Source organism: Rhipicephalus microplus, chromosome 4 (assembly GCF_043290135.1).
Source record: "Rhipicephalus microplus isolate Deutch F79 chromosome 4, USDA_Rmic, whole genome shotgun sequence".
In the NCBI taxonomy this organism is placed as follows: Eukaryota; Metazoa; Arthropoda; class Arachnida; order Ixodida; family Ixodidae; genus Rhipicephalus; species Rhipicephalus microplus.
This window is the reverse complement of record NC_134703.1, coordinates 105,603,979-105,621,449: the sequence shown is the minus strand read 5'-3', so window position 1 is coordinate 105,621,449 and position 17,471 is coordinate 105,603,979. Positions and strand designations below refer to the sequence as shown.

The 17,471-nt window shown below is 45.2% G+C and overlaps 1 protein-coding gene across 1 annotated transcript in view; it reads left to right on the top strand.

Annotated features, from left to right (window-relative positions):
• The window catches only part of LOC142814557 (uncharacterized), an 82,760-nt gene that overhangs the window by 53,442 nt on the left and 11,847 nt on the right, over nucleotides 1–17,471 (top strand). The window contains exon 3 of the mRNA XM_075893435.1: nucleotides 13,057–13,333. Coding sequence (XP_075749550.1) covers nucleotides 13,057–13,333 — 277 coding nt within the window. The remainder of the gene's footprint in view (nucleotides 1–13,056; nucleotides 13,334–17,471) is intronic.

Genomic DNA, 17,471 nt, shown 5'->3' with positions numbered 1-17,471 from the left:
ACAGTTGTGTGTAGCTTTGAATGGAAAATAACGGTGATCATTTAGAGTGTATTTACTACACACTACGTCAGCGGAAAAGCGTTAAACAATCCATAAAAACTTTCACCATGGCCAGGTTGCTTGAAAGAAAATGGCTGTTGATTTATTGTACGATGTGCTCTGCTCTGAGGGCAAAAAGTAGGACGCCCGGAAAGCGGTTTGCGTGGACGTACTAGGGGTCTTTTCTTTATACAAATCATTGTTTCAGGCCAGCTTTCTAAACATTTATAGCAAGACATATAGGCGCTGCTCTAGATAATCTAAATGTCGGAGCCCGACTCTGGAGTGCCTGTTTCTGTTCTGAGTGCCGTCCCTTGTTAACCGATAAAATTTCGACTTGTGGCATTTGGAAAGAAAAAAAAATTGACAGATCCCACGTACCTTGAGAATCCACTTTATGCCAAGCATGCGCAGGGCAGGTGACCATGTTGTAATTTTTTTTTGGGCGACACGTTGTGAAATGACGCTAAATATATATACAGATGTTGCACGCCCACACATGTGTTGAACAGTTGCAGATGTTTATATAACCAGTTGTTTGCACTTGCGCAACGATGCAGACAGGAACATGAGTATTAGCAACACCAGGAGCGATAAGCTGATATGAAGGGCTGGCGCTCGCGAGGTTGGTAGCCCTTGACGCTGCTACATAAATTAACTTCAGCGGATGGCACCTAATTGCAATTGACGTTAACGCGACGTGACGGTTGTATCACAGGAGTACATAAGTAATGTTTATAAAATGTGATAGCAAGCATTGCTACCACAATTGAAGTTTCACGAAAATTAGGGTCTATTTCAAAAGTAGTTGCTAGACGTGGTGTGGCTCTGTGGTAGAATATTTGGTTGTCACGCGGAATGCTGGGGTTCGATTTCTTCTGGAATCCTGATCGCCCAGCCGCGGTGGGCTAGTGGCTAAGGTACTCGACTGCTGACCCGCAGGTTGCGGGATCGAATCCCGACTGCGGCGGCTGCATTTCCGATGGAGGCGGAAATGTTGCATGCCCGTGTGCTCAGAATCCAGTGTACGTTAAAGAACCCCAAGTGGTCGAAATATCCGGAGCCCTCCACTATGGCGTCTCTCATATTCATTTGGTGGTTTTGGGACGTTGAACCCCACATACCAATCAATCAACCTGGGACCCTGATATTTATAATTTGCGTTCGTTACTGATGCCTGCATTTTCTTGACGCTCACGCGTTAAAATTACCATTGGTGTATTCACCGTTCCCGGAGAAATATAAACTCTCAATCACCTGTGGCACATACCCACCCGCAGATATGTGCTACTGTTTGACGAAAAGTGTTTGACGAAATACGTGACGGGATATTGACATTATTCATGTCTTGGCGAGCGCGTCATATTCCTCGTACCAATTTACCCTCCAATACTAATTTGGGTTAACGCTAAGTGCCCCGTGAGCAAAATGTTGTCTTTCCCGAGATAAACGCGGGAAATCAAATACTTTCCCATGGATAGAGCGGTAGGTGTGTTTAGAAAAGGTTATTCTCAGAGACAGTTGGAGTAAATAACACTTCAACAGAACATCTCAACAGAATAGAACATGCACAGACACAAAAATGTGTTACAGGAATGCATGTATGCATATTTATATTATATTATAAACGAAAAACACAAATAGTATGTAAACATGTTCATTTTGCGTACTTACCTAGCATTTATGCCGGTAGTGAAAAAAAAACATTCACCTACAAAAGCCAAGCAGGCCAAAAGACAAGCTTGACGTGTCTCTCACAGATGAACACAAAGGGGCAGGACCAGTGGCGCAGGAATTCTTCCTCACTGAGAAACAACAGTTCTTAGAGCAGATAGCAGCTCTGTGTACAATCACTCCAGGATCGGGAAGAAAGTGATTGATTGATTGACATGTGGGGTTCAACGTCCCAAAACCACCATATGATTATGAGAGACGTCGTAGTGGAAGGCTCCGGAAATTTCGACCACCTGGGGTTCTTTTACGTGCACCCAAATCTCAGCAGGGAAGAAAGTGTGACGGCGACAGTGTGCTGCAACCGCCTCGCAGCGATTGTGCCAAAGACAGTAAGCCCCAGCAACAATGAGAAGGCAGGCGAAGCGGCCTCAAGAACAACGCCCAGAAGAAACGAAGCGATTTACTCCGAGACCGCGAAATCCTGCACTCGCATCCCTCGAGAAAACGCGAGCGATAACACATTGTCTCAGAACATGATGATTTGTTTCCGTATAGAGCTGTTCGGGCATGTTGCTGACTGGGCCATCTTCCACTTTTCGAAGCTGTCAAGGGTAGCGAGCATACCACACCCCAGCCATGACATGAAGTCCCGGAGATTACTAGGTAGAAAAGATGCCGCCAGCGCGTTCCAAAACAAACTGGTAGAGTGGGTGTGGCGGGCCGGAACTACTAACGGCAGCAACAAAGCAGTGATTCTGTAAGCGATAGGAATGTTCGACAGATCTACCACAGGACAGGTGGATTGGGCATGGCGAAAAAATGCGACAGGTGGTGCATAAACTGAAGGAAGTGTTACTGATTGCGGGGCCCTCTTAAGAGGCACATTAGGCATTAAAGGCCGAAGGTGAGTGCCTAGAAAATATTACACGAGAGTTCACGTGGTGGTCATTATCTTCGTACAAAATGCAACAGGAAGCACAGAGCTTGTAGCCGGCGACTTATGGACCTAGAAGGGAAAACAAAGCCTCCCTGAGCTGTCCTAATGCCACACGAGGGACCAACTCAATGTCTTCGGGCCGAAAAAGAAGAAAAAAATAACACAAAGCAGACTGCAATGATTTCAGGATACGTATAGGTGGTCGCGCCACGTGAGAAAGGTGCCAAATGCGACCACAAAATGCAGTCTGCGCAAGCTACCTCCACTCAAAAAGCGGGAAGTCAAAATGCTGTGCGCCCTGAACTTTTTTACTTCACCGAGAGCGCTTGACTAAACGGAAATACAAGTGCCGTAGTGGTGTATAAAATACCTAAAATATGAAGGGATGCAGCCGTTTGAATAGAAGAAATGGAGCTAAGTCTGGAGTTTGGAGAGCCAATGGAGAAATACTGGGATTTGGAGAAGTTCAGTGCAGCATCTGAAATGAAAAAATGAACGCAGGCTGTGTGAAAGACTATCTTCATCTGAAAGGTATAGGGTTATGTCTCCAGCAAAAGCGGTTACTTTCAGGACACCACTGCCCGGAAGCGCAAGACCACGGACACGCATCCGCTTCTAGAGCATACAAAATGGCTCAAGGCTGAGGACGAAAATTGGCAGATCCCACGTAAAGCGGGAATCAGTATTATGCGAAGAACGAATAAGAAATGTTGATGTGTCACTTTAAAATCAGCGCAACGTTACGAGGTGGAGGTAAATGATGCCGTACATAACTTCCGTGTCATGATTATCATGTATGGATGTGTCGTTTATTGTCGTCATCTATTCACCTCACGTGATACGAAATTTAGTATATGTGGAGCTAGCGAAACGGCCACGAGCACGCTATGAGCGTGTCAGGATTATCATATTTGCACCAGTCATATATTTTGTCATCCATAGACGTCACGTAACACCTAATTTCGTATATGTGGAGCTAGAAAAACGGCCGCGAGCGCATCATGAAGGGCCCAATATACTCCAACGTAGCCTTGACGTGCGCTCACGCTGGGCAAAGCGACGCTACGTTAGCAAAACGCGAGCACTCTTAAAGTCTGACGCCAGGCGCGACCAGCGTTCGTCGGCGCGGCTCGACGGCAACCAGCACGAAGCCCGACATGCTGTATTTCATGCCGATGCGTTACACAGGGAACACTGCGTCTCCCTCTTTTCGTGACGGAGTGACGCCGGACGTACTGAAACGCGCATGCGTCAAAGCAACGCAGCGCGCGCGCGTCAGCGAGTAAATGGCAGGACCGGCGCCTGGCGTGGCAACGCCGGCGTGACGCGCTGAAATGAACGCCGGCGAACACGCACACCACGTCACGTCGAAATTTATTGGTGCCTTGACTGTGACATGTAGTCATGTTCTCACACATGATACGCATCTCATGATTATCATGTTTGTACCAGTCACATACCTTCGTCATCCATTTTGCGTCACGTAAAACCAAATTTCGCATATGTGAAGCTTACGAAACGACCGCTAGCGCATCATCAGTATGGCATTTAGTCATGTTGTTAAATGGCACGCACGTCGTGATTATCGTGTTTGGATGTGTCATTTACCTATGTCGTCCGTTCGCGTTGCGTAATACCGAGTTTGGTACATGTGAAGGTAGTGAAAAGGCCGCGAGTGCATCATGAGCATAGCATGTAGTCATGTTGTTACATGGCACGTAACTCATAATTATAATGTTTGCACTAGTCACATACCGTCGTCATCTATTCAGGTACCGTAATACCAAAGTTGGTATATGTGACGCTAGCCGCGAGCGCATCATGAGTTTGGCATGAAGCCCTGTTGTTACGTGACACGCATGTTATGATTTTCATGTTAGGGTCTGTCGCTTGTGTTCGCCATGCAATCATGCCATACCATACCAGTTTTACAACATGCCATGTGAACGAAACCACCGCAAGAGCTGCAGGACCACGAAATGTGAATCATGACATTCATGACATATATATCATAACTTTCATATTATGACTAGTCATATATGTTCTTCATACAGTAATGAAGAACATATTTCTGTTCTACCATACCAAGTTTGGTATCGATACGATTATCGAAACGGGCAGGAGAGCTAAAGAATTGACGCGCATCTGCATGTTAATCAAAAGCAGGTTAGCTGCGTCCCCCCAGCGTCCGTTCATGCGTCCATCCATGCATCTGTGTGTGTGTCCGTTCGTCCATCTATTCAACACTCCAAGTACCACCATCTCGCATCTTTTCATCATATATTCCACATATAGAAACACCGCCATCTAGCGGACATTCCAAGGACTAAACGAGACGATAGTAATAGCGCGAGAACAAAACGATGACACAGAGACAAGAAGGACACGAGCGCTCGTGCCCTTCGTGTCCTTCTTGTCTCTGCGTCGTCGTTTTGTTCTCGCGCTATGACTATCGTCATGACATACCAACTAGCCCAAGCTGCCACACTACTAAACTAGAGGTGGCACACGCACACTTTCTTACGGCTTGCGCTTCGGGTCTACTTCCCACCTTTAACCACCTCGAGTTCATGGTATATACTAGTTCACTGTATTCATGGCAATGCGGCTCACTGCTCGCGAAACCTTTCTAAAACTGAGGAGGTTACACACAGCGAGTATAACGTAACAACCATTTCTTGTCAGATAGTTCTCAATGTACATGCCTGTCAGTGGCTGCTAATGGGGATTGCAGCGTGCGCGTTAGCTAAAAGCCGAATGCTCCTCTCTCTCATTCCCCATTAGCAGCCATTGGCATGTCCATTGAGCACTATTTTTTATTGTTCAACAACGCACAGAAGAAATCTCTCACTGGTACCACCTTGGAGGTCAAAATGTTATACTTGTTACACACTACAACGGCTACGAGGGACGAACAGGTGCCGCTATAAGGAGCTTCGCTCCTATAAACATTTATTTGATGTTCTGCGGAAGAAAATTGGTGAATGGTATTCGGAGACGCTGCGGTATACAGTGCCTCGAGCGTGCAGCGGAGGCGAACGAGCGCATCAAGTAACGTCACACGTGAGACATGAGCGCCATCTGGCAGTTTTCTTGAAAAACGTATAGCGTGGCTCTGAGCCGGGTGTGCGCGCCCGTCTCAGAGGTGATAAGGTGTAGAACGCAAGCCGACGGGTAGGTGCCACCACCGTCTCGTCTTAGCAAAGCGTTGGAAACACTCGCCTTTTCGTGCAAGCGTTGCATGGTTAGCGCCGCGTGATAAGCGCTGCGGTCTTTAAAATCACCTATGTTTGCCTTTTCTAGTAAAAGACGCCCATGCAGATAATATACGTGTTGTTATGGTGCCCCAGACATGCGCAATAATTGCTTTTTAATTGACAATTGCACAAGCATAAACGCTAAACCTTGAGCAACATTGGTGGGCGCTGCGGATGGGGTCGGGCGTTTCAAATACCCGGTGCCGTTAAGAGTGGACAAACAGACACATGTACAGAGAGAAAGACAGACAGGCAGACAGACAGACAGACAGACAGAGAGACAGTCAGACAGACAGACAGACAGACAGACAGACAGACAGACAGACAGACAGACAGACAGACAGACAGACAGACAGACTAAAATTTTAGCGTCGAAGGTCCCCAAGTAAGACTATCGTGTTTAAAGTCGTAGGCAGCTAGATAGATAGATAGATAGATAGATAGATAGATAGATAGATAGATAGATAGATAGATAGATAGATAGATAGATAGATAGATAGATAGATAGGTACGCTCAAAGTCACTGAAGTTCGCTAAAAAATCCTTCACATAGAAAATCAGGGTACTATCGCACTACTAGTGCCAAGCCTGAAAGACAGCGGTAATAACGGGTTTCCTCATTTATTTTCATATTTAACACGAAAGTGTTTCATGCCGGATTCACTAAGACATCAGTGACGTACTTTCGTCACGGAAATGATGTAAAGAAAGCACACACGATCAGAAGACAAAGAAAGAAATACTCTATCAATGGAAGTCGAACCCGCGACCTCTCGGTCAGTGACGACAGCTTCCGCGGGTACAGTATGCACTGCGCCACGGTCTCATACTTTGTAGGCTTTAAAAAGATGTATTTTATATCTAGCACTGTCCTCTAACAGTGCTCTTGCTTAAATGTAGTAATGCAATATGACTGTCACATCCACCATTGATTCTTTCAGCAAGTCGTTTCCACACGTCCGTCCTATTCGGTGCATTTCGGCAGTCTTCACACACCGCCAGGTGGCGACCTTACCCGGAGTCTCGGTGTGGTTCATGGCATTCATCCACACCAAGAATAGCTCCACAACGCATAGAGCAACGCGCCAGCTTCATTTAGATGTCTGTGCACGTTTCCCGCACGCTTGCCCCGTGAAAAATCGGGACCGGCTAACAGAAAAAACACAACAAGGGTTGCTTTTACCTTTAATTGGGTGCCGCGAGTAGGCGACGTTATGTATACTTGGTGACAACTTTTCTTGGCACTGAGGGGAAACCTATGCGGGCGAAGCTTCTTCACATGTAGCACTACGCGAAGTAGTCCGATGTGGCGCCGCCCATCCATCCGCGCATCTTTCTGTCTGTCTGTCCATCCGTCCGTTCGTGCGTATGTCCATCCGTCCGTTCATTTAGTGAACACTCCAACTACCACCATCTCGCATCTTTTCATCCTAATGTCGCGACAGGTTGGCCACGTTCAAGTAGCCCACCGCAATCATCGTGGCACGAGCACCAGGCAAGACCCGGCTGGCATGCGCCACGCGTCCGTGCGCTCGGGCTACAAGGAAGAGGAAGATAGTTGAATCTGTGCAACTCGGCTACTCGGTTCGCGCCAATATACTCATCATATAGAAGTGCCGTCATCCAGCGGACATTGCAAGGACTAAACTGGAGGTGGCACGGCCTAACTAAAGGAGAGGCACGAGCGCACTTTCTTACGGCCTGCGCTTCGTGTCTAGTTACTACCTTTCACCGCCGCTAGTTCATGGCACTGTGGCCTAACCTCGCTAAACATTCCTAAAACCAAGAAGTTTACGCCCAGCGAGTTCAACGTGGCAACTTTTTTTGGTCAGGTAGTGCTCAAAGTGCGTCCTTCTGTTACCAGCTTTGTTTTTATAGTAAGCGTCAAATTCAAGCCAAATTTTATTATAGATTAAGTCATCGATTGATAATCGTCTCTGTAGGTTAGTTGATGAGAAATATCTATATTTTTATTAATTATTAATTTCTTCTTCAATTCAAAAGAGTGCGCGCGTGCCGCTCCTCTAGTCTGGCAGTTGAGGTGACTCTTACTACTACTACGTTGACGACGCTTACTACATACATCACGGACGCACGACCCATGGCTTAAGGAGCTTCGCCACTAAAATCGACATCCGCAGCGTTGACTCGATGATTGCAAAGAATATAAGTTATGTTCTCAGCAGGAATTGAACCCAAGCAGTCTGCGTGGCAATGAAATATTCTACCTCAGATCCACGCCAGGATTCAGAACTCCTTTGGAATAAATCGTATGTATGCGTTATGTTGGTGAAACATCAGTCGTGGTTGCACTGCTGCCCATTTGATTTTATAAACAATGCACATGTACAACTGCACATGATACAAGCTTATGATACACATGATACATGATACAAGCACATAATACAATGCACATGATACAAGCGTCATGTAGGATTAGCGTCAACTGTAGTCAAGTGCCATTCACTAAAGTTTATTTTCAGAGCACTATCCAGGGCAAGCATCCTCTCAAGCTTAAGTGCTACATTTCATCTTACCGCTTTTCTTGTTAACAGGTAATACCAATGTTGCTCTTGAAATCGTTACGCAACTGAAAACTGTACACATGCGACTGTTCAGCTTAAATGTATGTGCGTGTAACATATGTACATACACTCAGTGTTGTTTTGTACCATTTCGTTCAACAACAACAAAAATTACGCCCCAGTGACCTTCTTTCCGCCCGCATTGCGTGGCATCGATTCCTATGGCTCGCGCGATCTGCTGAATTTTAGGGACGAAGCCCCTTAGGGCGTAGGTCTGTACATCCTATGGTGTTTGTTGTTGGTGATGTACGTAGCCACCGGTGGCACATACGCACACTAAAGCGGGTATGTGTAACAGGTGATGCGAGATGGGAGATAACGGTACTTGGAGTGTTCACTAGATGAACGCACGGACGGACAGACAGACAGACTAGCAGACTAATAGACGGATGGACGGACGTGCGGACATACGGATGGATGGACGCACAAATGGACGGACAGATGGATAGACGGTCTCACCAACGGATGCATGGATAGACGGATGGAAGCATGATGGACGCATGGATGGTCGCGCGGATTGACCGAAGCAAGAACGAACGGACGGACGGAAGCACGGACGGGTTGACAGATGCTTTGCCCCACTCATTATCATTCACTCCGTGGATATGCTGTGATTTTTTCTTTTTTTTTGTGGCTCCTTGATCATTTGTCTTTTTTCTCTCTTTCTTCTTTTCTTACTTTTATTCTCTCCTCCCTATTTTTCCTCTCTTCTTCTTTGATTCTCTCTTTCTCTCCTTCTTTCTTATTTAGCCTTTATTCCCTTTTTATATATAATATTCTTTACTCTCTCCGTTCCTTTTTCCCCCCTTGCTCACTTTCACATCTCTCATTCGCATTCTCGATTCCCTGTGCTTAGAAAAATTTATTTTCATGAACAGTGAACATCAAGTACAATCCAACATAACATCGCGATGGAACACAATGTGCAAAGACACACCACAATTTGTAACAGAAAGGTATGTTTACATATGTACACTGAACACGACATACACAGACACACTGAAAATTGTTACAAAAATATATGTTTGCATATGTTTACAGACTCTTGCTGTTCAACTCTATACAAAACTAGGCTACGCTCTCCCAGGGTACTTGGATAGCCAAGCGGTCGGTGCTCTCCTTCGAATCAGTGGTACAAAGGTTCAAACCCCTCCGTATCAAATTGTTTTTTTCTGCCAGTATTTTCTCTTTTAATTTAATTTTATCTTTTCTGTCCATCTCTCCCTCTTTCTTTATTTATGTACCTCCATCTGCGCTCATTCTATCGATCGTGAACCAGAGTAATTTCTAGCGAGGAGCACCTTGAGGCCCTACATTCAGGGGGTCATCCTGGAGTGAGCTCAAAAGGTGGCGGAGGCCTACTTCAAGTAATTCCCCTCTGCGCCACCCTCCGCCTCATTGCCGCCTTCTCCTAAGCAGGGACAAGACAACTTGTTCATTCGTTCATTTATAACATAATCGTGCGCTGGACAATTCGGCGCACGTATCCTGCAAACGAAGTAAAAGATGAAGAAGAGGGCGGACATATACTGTCAGGTCTGAGCTTGTTTTATATATTCTGGTTTATCGCATTCTTCTGCAATTTTTTCACGTTTTTTCAAAGGAACATTATTATTGTTTCTATCTAATTTCTCTTTATTTTTTTAGCAAACGTGGTAAAAAATGATCTATTAAGAGGTACAGTGTGGCCAATCCCCCATGTGGGTATGAGCCAAGATCTCCTAGGAGACAAGACAAGACAAGACAAGGTCTGAGCGGGAGAAAAAACACTTATCGCACTCTTTTCGTTGTACGTACGTACGGCTTATTGGTCAGCCACCCGCTCGTTGAGAATCACGTGCTACGTGACGCCAGCTGGCAAAGAAAAAAGCGTTCCCCCCTCGCCGTCATGGCTGCGAGCGGCTCTGACACTCCCGGGTTTGCATGCACATGAGTGCCCCATAATGTGGACGAGGGGGCGACCGCCGCCATAGCTTAACTGGGAAGGGCATCGGTCGCCTAATACAAAGGTTGCAGGTTCGATCCCTGCTAGTGGCAAGCTGTCTTTTCGACCACTTTACTTCCTTCATATCTATGTCACAATAGCAGCAATACATTTAAAATGGTTCAAACATGATCCTCCATACGTTTCTTGCCTTCATCATCGGCCGGTTCTATTAAGGTTGCCCTAAAGGAAATAAATAAACCCTCAAAAATTTTTGTTCTAGGTGAAACGTTGTGGTATGTCTTTAAAGTAAAGTGTGGTGAATGAAGAACTCGATGTTAATTGCTTTCGTCGTTAAGCCCGAAACGGCCAATGGGACGGCTATAGTTTTGTTAATCTGTCCACCGTTCACAGTGCAACGAAAGTCGCATCTGTTTCACTGTTGTTACAGCTCTCCAGATAAAGCCACCTGTGTCTTCATTCATATACAGTACTGAGCGAGGAGCAGACAAACACCAAAAAAGTTTGAAAAGTAAGGTGATCCTCTACAGTGTAGCGTCTTATTTTAAGGCATCCAGGAAGATCAGCCGTAGCAGAACTAGATGGTAACCGGGGTGAGACATTGCATATGCTAGATCAATATTTTTACTCTCCAGTTAAAACATTCTTTGGTCGTTCTCACTTTCATCACGACGAAGTAGTTGTATTTTTCTTTTTTTTTTTTTGGCCAACGCTCGTTGTCTCGATTCGCTGAACAGGTAAGTTTGCACAAGCATACTGAAGAGAGAAAGAGAGCGATGAAACAAACACAAAGAAAAGTTTCGAAACTAATAGACATAGAGAGAGAGAGAGAGAGAGAGAGGGAGAGAGAGAGAAGGCTGCATCTTAAGGCTTCAAGGGAATTACGAGGAGCTGTGGTACACAAGCTGGTAACATCAACACGCCGGCCTCAGTTGCGAAAGGAGCCTTTTTGCTCGCACGGTGCACAGTGTAGTCGGTGTGTGGGTGGAGAGGCGTGAGTGCGATGAAGCTGAAAGATTTTGGAGAAAGAAAGAATGGGTTAGGGGGAATGGGAGGGAGTATTCAAAATGTTTCTTTAAGCGGAAGTGGTGCCGCGACCGGCTCCTGTTTTTGTCGTGGAAGATCAAAGACCTGAAAATGGGATCGCCACCCACCGCGCTGCGCACTTGCCTAAAGCCTCGAAAGAAAGTACCTCACTCACCAATGCCTTTTTTTTTTCTCTTCTCAAAGCTATACTACGCCATGCTTCACAGCTCGCGATGGGCTGAGGAAGGAGGTTTTCCTAGTGGCATCTTTCTTCCTTTTTCTTTAGGAGGGAGGGGGAGACGTGTTAAATTAAAAGTTTGGGCATGTGTGTATCCACAGATCGGCAGTCCTTAAGTAAATGAAGGGGCGAAAGGCGTTCTGGTCTTCGTGTTGATTTAGTTCGCCCGAGGCAGGTTTCCAAGTCTGAAGAACGATTGGAGCCGCGAGGGTCATGTGATTTTGGAGTTATGTGTAGGACCGTTAAAAGTGAACTTTTATTGTTCTTATTAAAAAAATCGGCAGATGCCACGTACCTGACAATCGACGTAATGCGAAGCATGCGGTGGGAAGGTGACCACGTTGCAATTGTTTTATTGAGCTACTCGTCATGAAATGGCGTTAAATATAAGTACAAATATTGCACGCACAGATATATGTTGAGGAGTTGCAGATGTATAGAAAACCAGTTGTTTGCGCCTGTGCAACGATGCTAACTGGAACATGCGCATCAGCAATGCTAGAAGCTGATATGAAGCGCTGATGCTCGCGATGATGCTGACCCTGTACACTGCTACATAAATGAACTTCAGCGCATGACAACTAACCACAATTGACGTTAAGCCAACATGACGTCTGTATCAAAGGAGTACATATGTAATGTATATAAAATTGGGTAGCATCACTACAACCACTATTGACGTTTCACGAAGATTAGCGTCTATTTGAAATGTAGTTTCGAGACCTGGCGTAGCGCTGTGGTAAAATGCTTCGTTGCTACGCAGAATGCTTGGGTTCGATTCCAGCCGGGACCCTGGCATTTATTTCTTGTATTCATGGGGTCGACACTACCGATGTAGGGTATATTTTAATGCTCGCGCGTTAAAATTGCCCATAAGTGTTCTCGTCGTTCCTAAGTATAGATATTGTCAATCACCCGTGGCACATACCAGCGGCACATACCCGTCCGTGGGTATGTGCCACTGTCAGCCGGGAAGTGTTTGACGACGTAAGCGACAGGATTGTGACATTTTTTATGTCACAATCCTGTCGTGACTGTGATTGTGACTGTGTGTGATTGTGACTAACGCGTGATATTCGTCAAACCACCTCACTCTCCCATGCTAATTTTGGTTCATGCCAAGTTAGGGGGGTGACCACGAACGCACCCAAACGTAAGCGGCTAGATAAATAGATACGCTTAAAGTCACGGAAGTTCGCTAGGAAATACTTCGCATTTATTATATAAATAGATAAAGGAATAAATAAATAAATGGCTATCATCCTGTTACAATTTAGCATGCTGTAAATAGGGTCTGTGGATTTATGGGCCAAAATCTGATTAATGAGGTGTACACACGCAACTGAACCATGCAGGCTCGGCGACAAGCCGTAAGGCAGCCGAGGCCGGGTTTCCGGCTGGTGCGAGCCCGCGTGAGGTCTACGACGTCCACGACCACGGCCTCTCCCGACGACTACTACTACTACGAGGTACCCGAGGAGCACACCCCACCTCCGACTCGACCTCCCACCAGGGGTCGTGGACGAGTGGTCACTCGCTTCAGGGGTCGCGGCCAGCAGAGGCCCGCGCCTAGTCCCATCCCGCCACCACCTTCTTACGAAGAGGAGCTGGCGCACTACGGGTACAGCTTTGGTGAGGCTTGCGTGGGCTCTTTTGTTTTGTCACTAGCACGGTTGCTGAAGAGAGCAAGAAAATTCAATTCAATTCAATTTTATTTAACATCCGTTAGATGTTTGGTGCACGAACGAAAAGCCTGAAAAAGTTTGTCGGGGTCTGTGTACTAGACCGTGGCACACAATGGTGTATATTACAGATTGGGAAAGAGATTGGAAAGCAACGCACAAAGAAAAAAAAGCAAGAACATAAAGAATGCACATAAAGACATACGTCAAGCAAGAATCATCGATACATATCAAAATGACAAGCACTTCTTGAGATTACAATTCTAAGTAATAGACATATTTAATGTGTGCATATAAAAAAAATGTGCGAAGACAGATAATGTCGCCTTTCAAGCACTGACTGTGTCTGACAAGGGTCTGTCTTCAAGACGAGCTAGCGCAGCAGCTAGCTGCCATCTTTGCACGCTGTAACGAGGGCAGTGACAGAGAACGCGCTCTATCGTTTCATCGCTGCCGCAGTGATGTTGAGTGTGGCGTGTAGAAACATGCTTCGTCAATTTCTTCAGTGTCTTTAGCAGGGAATTTTTTTTCCTGTTTCCAACTTATGTTGTCGAAGTAATGTAAAGCTGTACATGTTTTGTGCGTTTATAATTCTACGCTTTTCGAACATGTTCTGTGCGTGACTCAGGTAAGAAGATTTAGGAACTATGCGTATTGTACGCTTTTGAAGTAAGAGAAGTGTTTATATATTTTTTGTTGTCCCCTCAACCAGTGCACCATAGGCCAGTGTAAATGAAAATACAGTATTCTACAAAATATTGGTAACTAAACTAGAAAGGGTAAAGCAATGTTGATGCACAAGACCAATCACCTTTGAGAGCTTTTCAACCAGTAATTGATGTGACGATCCCAGGGCAAATTACTTGACAAATATACGCCTAGCGATTTTCAGGCTTTCCACGAGTTCTTTTTCAGAGTTGTTGAGCGCTAATCGGGGGGCTGCACAGCATTTATTTTGTCTGTGAAACAAAACAGCCATAGTACTATTACGTTTACTTTTAATTCATCAATACTAGCTCAGGAGTAAATGCGATGAATTGCTTCATTTGTACGATTCGAAAAAGCCGGTGAAAAACAGGCTCGTATCATAAGCAATTCATATATGTTTGGCCGTAGGATCGATGTCAGGAATGTGATTAAAGTAAAGATCAAAGAGAAAAGGACCGAGAAGGCTCCCCTGTAGAACACCTCCATTGACTATAGTTTATTGAAAAAGACTGACCGTTAACCATCTCAAACTGTGAACGATGTTGCAAATAGATTGACATAGGTGACAGAGCTTTCCCTCGAATTCCATGGTGCTCCAATGTTTTAATTAGTATGTTGCGGCTAGTAAGATCGAATGCTTTTGTGAAATCTAAAGAGATGCCGAGTACAAAGTTTTGAGTTTCAAACATGCCAAGAGAAGTTTCTTTTTGCGTAAGTAATACCAGGCAAATATATTTATCTTTCCAGAAACCCGTACTAAAATAATTTTTTCCGAACCTTTTGAAGAGAGTAGAAGACTGGAGATCGGACGGTAACTTGCAAGATGAATTGTATGACTTTTCTTGAATATAGCTGTAACTTCAGCACATTGCATCCTTTGGGGAAACACCGCACATGAAATACAACTGGTAATTATGTGCGTTAAACATAGCGCGCTTAATACAATGACATATTTTAACAGTCTGATCTGCAGTGTCACATTGTTTGTAGTTCTTCTGTTTTTGCAAGCTAGCGTAGGTTGCAATAATTTCTTATTCATATCTATAGGCCACAAAAGAATTGTGCGCTAACAGCGCGCACAATTCTTTTGTGGCCTATAGATATGTTGGGAAAACTGTGTTGGGAAAACTGCTACATGTTGGGAAAACTGTGACCTCCGGAATAATGGAACGTTACAAACGACGAAAACATCAAATGCATCTGCTAATTATTCACCGCATATTTTAAGAAATATTTCACTACGCTAGCATTTTGAGCAGTTTCTCTGCTTGTTATCATATTTAGTTTGCTCCACCTGTCCACACATCTTTCACTGAAGAAACAAGTTGGTGATAATAGGTTCTGCTTTTATCAGCACGAATTTTCATAGTGATGTGTAGTTGCTGTATTTTTAAAAAGTACTAAGTGCATCGGGACGTCTAGTTTGAATAAATGTTTTGTACAGCTGTTTTCGTTGCCTTATGAGATTCAAAAGTGCTTTTTTTGACCCATTACAAAGGAGTTTTCTTTAGTCGTTTAAATGTTTTTATGGAAAGTATGCATTGTAGATAGATGTAAATTTTTCGAAAATAGTGCCAGGTGGCCGCTGTGGCACGCGCACGGCCGCCGATCGCGTGGGTCTCTGCTCGCGCTTCGCTTGTGTAGCATCGCTGTGCCCAGCGTGCCCAATCAAGAAAAAAAGGGGACCCCACGCTTCGCATTCCATCCCATTCTGGCTATCTCAGTCTCAATGGGCACATGTGTTTGCCGAACACACTTGGGAATCTACAGTGTCCTTCAATGTTTTCCAATTTTCTTTTCAAAACCACTCCGTTTAAACTGCTGCGCGCGGGCTCGGTGGCGTAGCTGACGTGGCGCTCCCAATGGCATTCGTGCTTGGGTGCGACGTAGAGAATGACGTAACTGAATGAGCAGCCAGTGGAGATGTTAAGCGTTTCTCGTGGCGAATGGTTTTCTGTTTCGCAGAGATTTTACTCTAAAACTTAGGAGGAGCAAACCATGTGGGGAAGCGTGTTACCATAGGGAGGGACAAAGCGTGCAGTGTTTCTTCATCTTCTTATTTCCTAATGCGCAGTTTCAGTTCCCTACGGCATGCAGGGACGGGTGTTCAACTTTGCCTGACGTTGTTTGGGATTGGCTGGGCTAACTGTTGCCTTCTTATCTTTAGTGGAGCGGTGGCGAGAAGTAAGAATTACCGAATTTCGGTGTCGCATGCCTGTTTTTAACTTGGACTTTGAATACTTGACTCACCGTGCCGACATTAGACGCTGACAAGCTGAACCGCCGAGGTGCTTTGCACCCAATACAACGCGATGACAGAATTACGTTACGTAGATTTCTTAAAATTAGGAGTCGGCCCCACCACGGTGGTCTAGTGGTTAAGGTACTAATCTGCCGACCCGCAGGCTGCGGGATCGAATCCTGGCTGCGGCGGCTGCATTTCCGATGGAGGCGCAAATGTTGTAGGCCCGTGTGCTCAGATTTCGATGCACGTTAAACAACCCCAGGTGGTCGAAATTTCCGGAGCCCTCCACTACAGCGTCTCTCATAATCATATAGTGGTCTTGGGACGTTAAATTCTACATATCAACGAATCAATCCTGTATGAAACACATGATTGATTACAACTAGAGATGAAAGTTTCAAAAGGAGAGAAAGTTGAGCTAGTTGTTTGAGATTTATGAGATTAACGTAGAATTCACGTGGTAGGAATTTACGTAGAATTATAGGAATAACATTGGAAGGTCAGAGAATGGCACAATAGGTAAGAAAACGGACACGAGTTGCAGATATCGTAGCTGACATCAAAAAAAAAATTGGAAATGGGCTGGTGACGTAATGCATAGAACAGACAACTGGTGGGCAGTGAGAGCAACAGAGTGGTTACCAAGGGGTAGAAAACTCAGTCGGGGAAAGCACACAGTCAGATGGAGGGATGAAATGGGGAAGTTCGAAGAGATAAAATGGAATCAGCTTGCATAGTTTAGGGAACCTGGGGATCTTTGGGAGGTGCTTTTGTCCTTCGGTGAACTAGCACAACATGAGAAGGGTGAAGGGTGGGGATGACGATGATAAATGACGTTAATTTGTTGTCTACTCTCTTTTGTGCTGAAGTGTGACCTTTCAGATGACAGTCGCCGTGTTTCTGTTGTATTGCATTCTCCTCCTGTGTCCGTGTTCGCGTACTCTTCCTTCTGTTATGACAGAAGTGAACTGTCTGGCAGCATATGCAAGGAGGAGGAGAAAAGGTCACTTAGACGCGCGTACGTTTCGCTAATCTACTCCAGGAGAAAGGGATTAAGGGACAAGAATATAGATACGAAACTTTCCTGCCAGGATAAGCAACCCTGCTGTGTTCACCACACATCAAAAAGAATATT